Source organism: Grammomys surdaster, unplaced genomic scaffold (assembly GCF_004785775.1).
Source record: "Grammomys surdaster isolate TR1022 unplaced genomic scaffold, NIH_TR_1.0 126278, whole genome shotgun sequence".
Taxonomy (NCBI): Eukaryota; Metazoa; Chordata; class Mammalia; order Rodentia; family Muridae; genus Grammomys; species Grammomys surdaster.
In genome coordinates, this window is record NW_021621078.1 from 7,003,943 (window position 1) to 7,014,761 (window position 10,819).

Genomic DNA, 10,819 nt, shown 5'->3' on the forward strand with positions numbered 1-10,819 from the left:
CCCCTGCTGCTTCCTCTTCCTCTCCTCCTCTTTGCTTTTGGGTTTTCTTTGAGTCAGAGTCTCACAATCCACCTGATTCAGTCTTCTGAGTTTTGGGATTACACACCTATATCGTGGGCACTTTGTTGTTGTTTAGTTTTTTAAGTTACATTTATTATTTGTGTGTGTGCATGTGTGTGTGTGCATGCATGTGTGAGTGTGTTACTACACACTGGCCATAGTATATGTGTGGAAATCAGAGGGGACAACTTTGGAAAGCAATTCTCTCCTTCCGCTATGTGGGTTTCAGGGATTGAACCAATGTTGTCAGGCTTGGTGGCAAACTTCTTCACACTGGCCTATGTGGTATATTTTTAGTACCTCATGCTGGGCACACACCTAACACCCATCCTGTTGAGTTCATTACCTGGGACCAGAGGCCATGCGCCTTGCATCCTGTTTAATTGTGCAGTGTTAGGCATTTTCTGTTGTTTTAGTCTTCCTCGCAGCTTCTGACTGGATGGCACTCCCCTCTTTTACCAAGCTCTTGTTGAAACTGTCTCTGCCCACACTGTGCTCATAGACCCATACTGCATACCTCTGTCCCCTGCCCTTACTGTGTCCCTGCCCCTCCACTGCACACACACACCCATTGCTATAGACCACCAGAAAGAAGACAGAAACTCCAAATTCAATCTCACAGTCTGGAGTGGGATGAGGAAGTTCATTAGGACTAGAAAGGGTTAAAAAGAGGGAATACTGGGCACCGTCCTTGGTGCCCACTCTGCCCAAATCAAGCAGAGCCTCACCTCATGTTCTGATCAGATATACACACAACACAGTCCATGCAAAGCCATGCTGTAGCTGTGCTTTCCTATATAAGCTGTGTGGACGTTAATAATAAAGAACACTGCCTTTGCCTTCTTTAACCTTCCCCTCTGCTGGGGACACTGTGGTGACTGTGGGAGTGGCAGGTGGAGGGAGGTGTTTTGGATATGATGGTGGTGTCATTATGGGGGCATTGGGTGAGGGGAGGGCTGGCACAGGTCTGGGGTTTGCACATTGTCCCTAGGATATCAGTGGCTCAGCTAGAGGGAGCCTGGCAGATGCTCCTGGCTGAAGATGGGATGGGACTGCAAGTTCCCTGGTGGGACATCAGGGTGGGAAGTCCTTCTACAGGGCAGCTCATCTGCCTCCTAGCTTTTATCTTAGTCCAAGCAGTGATGGCTGTGTCCTTTGGAGCTCTGTGACAATTTTTGAATGTGGTCAGGGTAATAGCTGGAACCTAAGTGTCCTTTGGCCTTGCTGGCTGCCTGCGCTATGTCCTAATGCTTGGGAAGGCGGGGCTAGGCTCTGCCCTCTCCCTTGTGAGGCTCCACCTTGTTTGGACCTCTGGATGAGGTGTGGGGTCCAGGGATCCATCCCTGTCTTCACACTGGGTGGGGAGGGTGAAACTGAGTCCATGCAGGAGGAAACATGCCAAATAGGTCTGTCAGCTGCAGCCGAAACCAACATCTGTGTCTCCGACAGAACAAGGTCCACACTCTAGCTCCCATGGACCTAGTTATCCAGATAACAGATCTCTTGTTCATGAGGCAGGATCTCAAATCCTTACTTCACGGAGATGCTACAAAAGTTAAATGAAGCTCCTTAAAGCAGCGCCTTCAGTGCCTGATAGTATTAGCACCACATAAACTGTTTAAATATTTATAACATGTACATCAATATCAGAACTGTATGTATTAAGTTTTTTAGTTGTGGAACCTGGGGTCCCAGTCCTGAATCTGTGGCAATAAGACTGTTCTCAGTTCCTCTGCCTAACAGGACGGGTGCCCCAGCTGCAGGCCCAGCTGGTAATGTCTTAGGGACCGAGCAAGGCTGAGCCTTCATCACTGGGTTTGGTGACCCAGTGATGCCACCTGGCCTGACTCCTCATTCCACCCCATTGATCTGTAAACCAGTGTCCCACTGTCACATGCTGTCAGCTTCACCTGGCCTGCAGATGTCCAGATCTAATGTAGTAAAGGGCAATTCTTTCCCGAAGTGTTCAGCATAGACTTCTTTTAAATAGAGATTCTGGGGTTAGGACTGTCACTCAGTGATAGAGCACTTACTGCTACAGCATGCATGAGACCCTGGGTTCTATCCCCAGCACAGAATGAAGGGAGAGAGGGAGGAGGGAGAGGAAGTAAAGGAGAGGAATTCCGCTTCTCCTGGTGCTGGGGACTGAACTCAGGGTATCACACATGCTGGGCAAGTGCTCTGCACTTGGCTGTAGCCCCAGCCCTACTGCTTATCTATTTAAAATAAATTTTGGGGGCCAGCTAAATGGCTTAGTAGATAAAAGCACTTACCATCATGCCCGATGATCCCCATTTGAGTCATAGAACTCCACATGGTAGAAGGAAAGAACTGACTCCCACAAGTTGTCCTCTGGCTGCCACACATGTGTTAGGTGGTTCACATGCATACACAGATACACAAACATCCACACACACAGATACACAGACATATACACACAGACATACACACACAGACACACACACAGACATACACAGAGACACACACACAGACACACACACACACAGACACACACAGACACACATACACACACACACATACACACACACACACACACACACACACATATACACATACACACCTACTCCCTCAGTGTAAAATAAAGTAGATTTCGACTTAGCACTATTTGATTTACATTTTGGCTGATTCCTTCCCAGAAATCTCTCATGTGTAGACAGACTTCTGAATCCATTACACACACATACACATTTATACGGTCGACTATGCCAACTGTTTACGAGCTATTGCTTTTATATGCATTATGGCCATCCCCCATCTCGTTCGTTACCTGTACTACTCCGTCAGTATTTTTTTTGTCACCTTTTCCATTTACGTTGTCATCATTTCTATTGCTGGCATAGCTTTCCCCACAGCCAATGTGATTCCGTCTTCTTGTGTGGCTTTGCTTTCAAGCCTCAGGCACAGCGTGTGGGATAAGCAGGACCCTCAGGGTTCCTCACAGGGTCTGTGCATGGGCTAAGACCATGCTGTGCAGCCTCCACGTTTCTCTGCTTCGTTGTGGAGGATGGACAGCCCCTCTATGGATGTCACCTGCAGCGTAGTTCCTATGGAGAAAGTCTCATCCATTTGCTTCAACACATTGGATCTTTTTGGGAAATGACTGTGACCTGTTTGTAGCACTGTGTGTTGGGGTGCTTATATAGGTGGGTGTATACTTGTACCACAACATGGGGCGGGTCAGAGAACAACTTTCAGGGATTGGTTCTCTCTTTCTACCACGTGGGGTCTGGGAGTGTAGAACACAGGTCATCTTAGCCTAAAACACACCTACGTGTAATATTAATTGTATGAGGAAGCACCAAATACTTCTCAATAACTATTCTAAGTAGTTTGTGTTTGTAGTCCCAGCTGCTCTTGAGACTGACATAGGAGGGATTTGGGTACAGCCTGGGCAACCAAGCAAAATCTTATCTCTAACAAATAAAAATAAGTAAGTACATGGCTGCTGATACATCACGAATGTGGCACAGTTTAGGTGGCTCAGGCCTGCTGGTGTAGAGTCTCTGAAGGTGACCGCTCCTCTTGAGTTGACACACTGCCATGAGCTTGAATCTGCAGGTGGTGAATGACAGTCCTGAGAAGCCCCAGGATTCTTCCAGGTGTGTGTGGTCATTTGTTCCAGATGGCTGTCCTGAGAGATGGCAGGCCTGCTTTCAAGACAGTGTCCTTCCCTGTAAGCCCCCTCTAGTTCCTCACTCCAAGCAGCTTCTGAAGCAGCTGTGTGAGTGCCCTGTGACATGTAGTAGGATTGGTGTGTCAGGGAGCCCACTGAGAACTCATGGGGACCTTGGCAAAGACGCCTGGGTTTTGATCTTCCCGGCTTTAAGAACCTTTTAATTTATATGTTTACTTATTTTTGAGACAGGATCTAATGGGGCCTGAGTTGTCTTACCTTGTAGTGGAAGATGCTTCTCAGTCCCCAATCCCCTGCCTCTGTTTGCCAAGCGCTGGAATTACCAGAGTAGTCCACTCCCCCTGGATTATGCAGCGCTAGGGGTGGAATCCAAGGCTCTTGGGTGTTGGGTAAACTCTGCCAATCGAGCTCCAAGCCTGCCCCTTGAGGGCCTTTTTGTTAGGCTCTCTGGCTCTTGGCTGTGGTCTGGGTAGGGGACATGTGGCCTTGTCTTCCTCACAACTGAAGTGAGTATTACAAGGACATTTTGGGGGACACTGGATCCAGCCTTAAAGCAGGTATTCCACACACAGGCAGCCTACAGGATGCACCCAGGGGTGTTCATGTGAGTGTAAGATTGACATATCTGCTGCCTGCCTTTAGCAAAAGGTGCTTTATGTTGTTTCTGAGGCCTGCCCTGCTGGCCTCATGCTTCTTTCCTTAAGAATAAGCTCCTTCCCCCAGCCAGTAGTGTGACCTCCTCTGGGGACCCCACACTATACACTACGCATGCCTCTCCCCAGTCTAACGTCCATTGCAGCGTCCCACTCACCAGAACCACTTGGCATGGACCTCATGCATGGGCCAGGCTCATGCTGCTGAGTGTGCGTCTGTGTGTTCCCTCCCTTGGCACGTCCTAAGGCAGAACACATCTCACCTTCTTGGTTATAGTACCAGAGGGGGCTTCCCTTTCTCCCTTCATGCTTTCTGCCGATAGTCGTAATGGGCACAGAGAAGAAGAAAATAGAAAACAGCAGACATGGCCTCTGCCCTGTCTGACAGCCTGGTGGGGACAGTGACAGTGGTCTTTCACACACATCAAAGGACAAAAACATAACTTGGACAGATGGGAGGAAGAGGCAAGTTCCTGTAATGGAAGTTGCTACCGGGTAAGGCAGCTAGCCCAGTGAGGAAGACCGTGTGGTCAGATACATCCCAGTCAAGGCTGTAGCACAGTGGGATCCTGGGGCAGAGGCAGAGCAAGGACTGGGCTCTAATGGAAAGCCAGTGTGGCTGAACTGTAGAGTGGAGAAAGCAAGGCTACAGAGCAGGAGCCAGGTAAGAACAGAGGCCGTGGGGGTGAGGGAGTCCATCGTGAAAACCCTTCACTATGCAAAAGGGGGTGGTCCTCATCCAGATGTAACTGGAAGCCTCTGAGATCTCTTAGGCTGGCAGCAGTAGGAGAAACAGCATCTGTACAGTTCAGTAGGCTGTATGTCATGAACTAACTGGGGGCCTGGCTGGTGTAGGGGACACAGTATAGGCTAAGGCATAGTGGTGACTGTGGCTCATACAGAGGTAACAGAGGGGAGTTTATGGGCTCAAAAGCTGCTTGGAGTTCCTACAGAGGAATTCTTGGGTGGGGGTAAGAGAGGTAGGATCAGGGAGCCTGCTGGATTGGAGCAGTACTAAAGGAACTTGTGTTATTCTCTGAGGAAGATGTGCTGGCAAAGGGCTCCATCAAACATTGTGGGAATAACCTTCCTTGATCCTCACGACAGGGCACAGGTTGTCTGTTGTCACTGACATAGAGGAAGGAAGTGCAAAGTTCAAGGCTGCCTCCAAAGGGCACAGTCTGCTTCTGGCCTGTGCTCTACCGACTGGCCCCCTTCCCTGGGTTCTCAGGGCTGGACCACACATCTGCAAAGGGACAAACGGATGGTTTGAGAACAGTGACACATGGCACACTCTGGAGGCTTAGTGTGACTTCGTTAGTGCTCAGATGTATTTTCAGATGTATGCCAGGTACACAGGCAGCAAGGACCCCAGAAGCCAGTGTCCCATTGCAGAAGCATTGCATTCTGCTCATGGGAAGCCAATGGCTTCCCCCAGGCCTAGGGTCTTCTTGCCAGGTAGAGAGGCCAGCTTGCTTTTTCATGCACAACCTCTCTTTCGTTCATTCCTTTTAAATACTGGCTGCTTAATTTTCTGTATTAGAATCCGAAAACAAAGACTAAACTCACAAAGGGAAATGGACATGTCTCATTATTTCCCTCTTGATCTGAGATTTAATAGAGCAGCAATTCTGTACTGTTTGAAGTGGAGCATGTTATCTTTCCGTGGCTCCAGGCTCTAGGGAATATCAGGCTCCCTGACAGCCAGGCATGCTTCAAGCATGTGAATATGGCCTGGTGATGCCTGGGACTCACCGTAGCTTCTATCAGTGGTGGCTGTAGCTTGGCAGACCAATAGGGTGTATCCCATCCTGCCACTTTTCTGATCCCCTACACAAAACTCTCAAAAGCAATGAGTCAGGGAGACAAACTCCAAGAAAGTGCTCACTGTCACCCTTTCTACCTGAAGTAGGATGGGAGTGGCTTTCTCTCTACCTGAATACCCACAGTCGTCCCGGTTCAAACCTAAGGAGCTGAGTTCTCTGCTGTGGAGAAGCGGAGATTCCACACCCCAGAATGGATGGGCCATCTGCCCCTCTTTCCTCCTCCTATACCTGACTGGAACACACCTGACATCTTCAGCCTCACCTATGGAGGGCGACTGCACGCCACATCTGAGTGAAGGACAGGACAGTTATTTCCTTGTTTCCCCACCCAATCCCTGGCCCCACAGCATGGATGCACCAACCATCAGACGGTTTAACAGGACAAGTGTACCCCACCCTTCAAAACCCCATTTAGAGGCCAGTAAGATGACTCAGTCAGTAAAGGCACGTACTGCCAAGCCTGATGACTTTGAGTTCAGTCCCCAGAACCCACATGGTAGAAGGTGAAGTTGTCCTCTGACCTCCCCACACAGTAAATAAGTGTTAAAATGTTTTCTTTGTACATCTCACTAAACCTCCCCGCCCCCGACACAAACACTTGGTACAACTGAGCCACCCTTAACTTTGGTATGGTCACTTCTGGGAAAGCCCCAATGGATCATCAGGTTCACAGTACTACCTGGCCCTGCCTGTCCATGCGTCTCATCCAACAACCTGTGCTCTGTTCCAAGGGTATCCCATCCTCAGTGGGCACAAGGACAAGCAAATTTTGCTGAGCAAATATTCTATCATTTGAGCCACTTTCCTGGTCCCTAATCTCACTTTAAATGATCATCCATGACTGTTAGACACTACATCAAATGATGCTTGAGGAGAATCTCATAGGCTTTTAGAGCAGGATGCAACAGGCGCCACTACTAAGAGTGCCAGGTGTCGGCTGAGTGCCTATATATACTGCTTGTTTTCCATGTGAATCTCAAGTTAATCTCCAAAATGATGAATGGCGAATGTCTTAGACATAAGAACATCTGAGGTTTGGACCAGCTTGGGTAGCCTCACCCAAGGGATCACCCTAGCTTGCCCCAATCAAAGCCTGTGTCCCAGCATCATGACCCACTGACTGCAGGAACCAAGATCAGGGTTACAAGGACATCAAGTTGGTGGCTGAGTGTTGAGTGGTGTAGGATGGTCTACCACCAAGGGCCTCCACCATGCACTAGCAGAGAGAGACCCATGGGGGGGGCCTCTACGGAACAAATATTTGTGTCCCCTAAACCTATATTCTGATGCCCACACACAGTAGTATACTTGGAGGCATGGTCTTTGGGGTTAGTTAGAGGCAGCCACAGGGTTGGGCCCATAGGATGGGGCTGGAATCTTCATAAGAGGAGGAAGCACCAGAGCTCTGTCATCTATCAAATGGGAATATTCTAGAAGGCAGCCATCCATCAGCCTTTCAGGCCTCCAGCACTATAGAAAGCAGCTCCTGTAGCTTCAGTCATCACATCAAACTGATCTGACCTAGATAGGGCCTGATGCTGCACTGTCCCCCTCCCCCTAGGGACAGTGACCATTAGGCTGCCAGGGGGTTTACAGGGTGCTAGTGGAGGCTGCTAGGCTGAGAGAGAACTCAGGACAGAATCAGAATGGCCAAGAACCAGTGTTGGGGCATGTGTGAGTGTGTCCCAGCTACCTCCCTGTCCCCAGGGGACCCAGCTCTCAGAATCAGTCTGTGCTGTGTCACTGGCCAGCTACTTCGAGCCTTCAGCCATGTCCTAGGTCCCTGCCAGAACAGAACCAGCCCTCTGTTGCTGATGGTAGCATGGGGCACCTGGGGGAGGGGGGAAGGGCTTGATTTTTCTGCTGAGCTCTGGAAGATGACCCCACTTAGTGGCTCTAAGCTGAGCAGTCTGCAGGATCTTGGAGTCTGGTTGCTCAGTGTCTTCACAGGGATCATGTCACACACATCACGCACCTCCTCCACACGCTGTTGCTGGGGTCACTGTACCTGCCACACATGGTTGCTCTGGTATTTTCATCACACCTGATTTTCAAGAGCATGGTCTCATTCAACAGCCTTGGGAGAGCAGAGCATAGGAACCTCTGGCCTCTCTGAGGCCTACATCAGAGGTGGTGGCCCCAAGTCTAGGAGATGAGCTGCCAATCCCTGGAGAGGCTTACTATCCCCAGCCTGTAAACATTCCAAAGGCAGGGCTGACACTTTGGTAGCTGCCTCTCCCTTCAAAAGGCCCAGAGAGCTGAAAGCACCCCCAGGGAGCACCTCCTAGGAGCAATGGGTAGCTCTGAGAGGACCCTCCCTTATGTGCTTGACCACAGACACTGCAAACCTAGCACTTTCCCAGGAGCCAGTAAGGAACTTACTGGAACCTTACCGTAAGGTGCTACCTGGAACCTGATAAGGGACCTTCCTGCCAGCTCAAAGAGGCAAGGCCTTAGAGGAGATTCCACTTCGTTCAGAAAACTAGAGATGTGACTTTGGATGTTGGCCAATCCATGCCCACACACGAAGGCATCATTGCTTCCCTTCTGAGTGTGCCGGCTCCCGCCATTCCTGCAGAGCCCAGGCTCGGCTGCCCAGTCAGGCTGGTGATGCATGCCTGGGGAAGCCACATTTAGTGACATTTCTCTCTCCACAGAGGGATGTGTCCCTTGCTCAGTCAGCAGTCTGCACCAAAGGCCAAACAACAGATCCATCCTTCCCTCAGTCCCCATAGGACAGTAGCATCTGTAAACCCCAGGAACACGCCACCATTTTTTCAATCTCATACCCCTGGTAGGCTGGGAACCAATCTCAGCCCCAACAAATCCACCTCAGCCTCCCAATGTTTATCCTGGCCTTGCTCACCGTTGCTTGTTGCTGGTGTCTCTCGGCAAAGCAAAGTATCTGTTTAGATGTTAAGAACGTAAACAATTGAGGAGAAGGAGAAACACTGGAGTCCGTGATCTGGCTACTTATGGCTGGAAGGGAACACCAGAGGGGCTGGGGGTGGGGCAGGCTACAGAATCACTGCTTAACCAGTTCTCCCTTGCCTCAGATCCTGGTTAAGGTCTCAGGTCACTCCCAACCTGTGCAGGGGGCTTACCACCTAGAATCCTTGCATGAGAAATGTGGTACCAAGCGCGTGCTTAAGCTGCTGTTCATGTGTCTCCCCATGGCCCCTAACCTGTCAGGCACATGTGGGAGTTTCTGGCCTGCTCCTAATCAAATGTGTGCTTTCTCTGGGAGAGGACCACGTATCCCGCCCACATCTGCAGGTAGCCATAGTCCTCTGTTGGAAGGCGGCGTCTCCGTCTGTCTGCTTGGATCCTCCCCAGGTATTAGGCATTTGGGTGATTTCCAGTTCTTTGCTGCTGAACATGCTGGTGCTGTGGAGATCACTAGCTGATATTTTTTTTTCCTCTGTGAGCTGATTTTGATGTGGTCCTTACAGGACAGAATTATGGGATGTGCAATCTGTAACATGGAGATCCATAGCTGGGGCAATTAGATTGCAAAGGCATCCCAAGGTTCCTAGATTCTCTGTGCTTCGGGAGCCCTGTCCTTAACTCAAAGCAGAAACTGTCCTCTTAGAAGGTGCCAGAGTATCCCTTGGGGCCCATTGCCCTGGCTCCACAGCCTAGGAGAAAGCAGCCAAAACACTGACACTCATGTGTCCTCTCTCTTGTAGAAAGTCTGCACCAAGTGCGGGATCGAGGCTTCCCCCGGCCAGAAGCGGCCCCTGTGGCTGTGTAAGATCTGCAGTGAGCAGAGAGAGGTAGGGATCCTGAAGAGGCTTGGGCTTGGGCAGGGCAGGGTGGATGGACCAGGGTGGAGCCAGGTTCACTAATATCGGGGTGCTGACAGGAACTTCTCCGGAGGGAAGATACGGAGGGAAGGTCACAAGGAGGACTACCCAGGGAAAGAGTGTGGAAAAGAAAACCTCCTGGCCTGCCTGTCCCCTTGCTGGCTGGTGTAGGGGTAAGCTCTGTAGAGTAAGCTCTGGTTTTGTGCTTTGGAGGCCTATGGTTTCTATGGGTAACCTCCCCTATTTATGGTTTCCAAGGGCAGCCTTCCCAGCTTAAGTGTCTTCTGAACATGTGGCACTATGACAAAGTGCTTACATCTGCCCATCCATTTCCCCTTTGACATCTCCCTCTGATGGGTGTCACCCCTTTCTTTGCCTCATAGGAAAACACCTAAAGCTAGATAACCTGTGTATACTGAGCTAACGGTGAGGGAGGTGGACTGGGTGTGAAGCCATAACCTGCCATGATGCCACCACCTAGAGTCCTTCTGGGGAAAATAAGTCACTCTTAGGGGCTGATGAAGCTTCTGGGGTGGCAGCAGATATGTTGGCAGAGCCTAGAATTGTTTTTCCTCACCCCAAGCCTGGGTTTTCCCCTCTGCCCAAGGCTGGGATGGAACCAGAACAGGCCAAGGCAGGCAGCTTCAGGCGAGGCAGAGTGAGCCACAGGAGCAGCAGGGCAGAGGGAGCCGCTAGCTCCCTGGAGTTGGTCTTGTTTTAGTTATTCTGCCTGGTACGTTTCATGTGCGTTTCCGACAATGCTTTCTATTCTGGAAAATTCCATCCCACCCCATCTTCCTCCTGGGCATCATATGTTTT

General features: G+C 50.2%; 1 protein-coding gene across 1 annotated transcript in view; it reads left to right on the plus strand.

Moving 5' to 3' along the window:
- The window catches only part of Rph3al (rabphilin 3A like (without C2 domains)), a 93,613-nt gene extending 83,218 nt beyond the window's left edge, over positions 1-10,395 (plus strand). The window contains exons 6-7 of the mRNA XM_028759352.1: positions 9,884-9,970; positions 10,384-10,395. Of these exons, the coding sequence (XP_028615185.1) occupies positions 9,884-9,970; positions 10,384-10,395 (99 nt within the window). The remainder of the gene's footprint in view (positions 1-9,883; positions 9,971-10,383) is intronic.
- Positions 10,396-10,819: the final 424 nt, after the last annotated feature.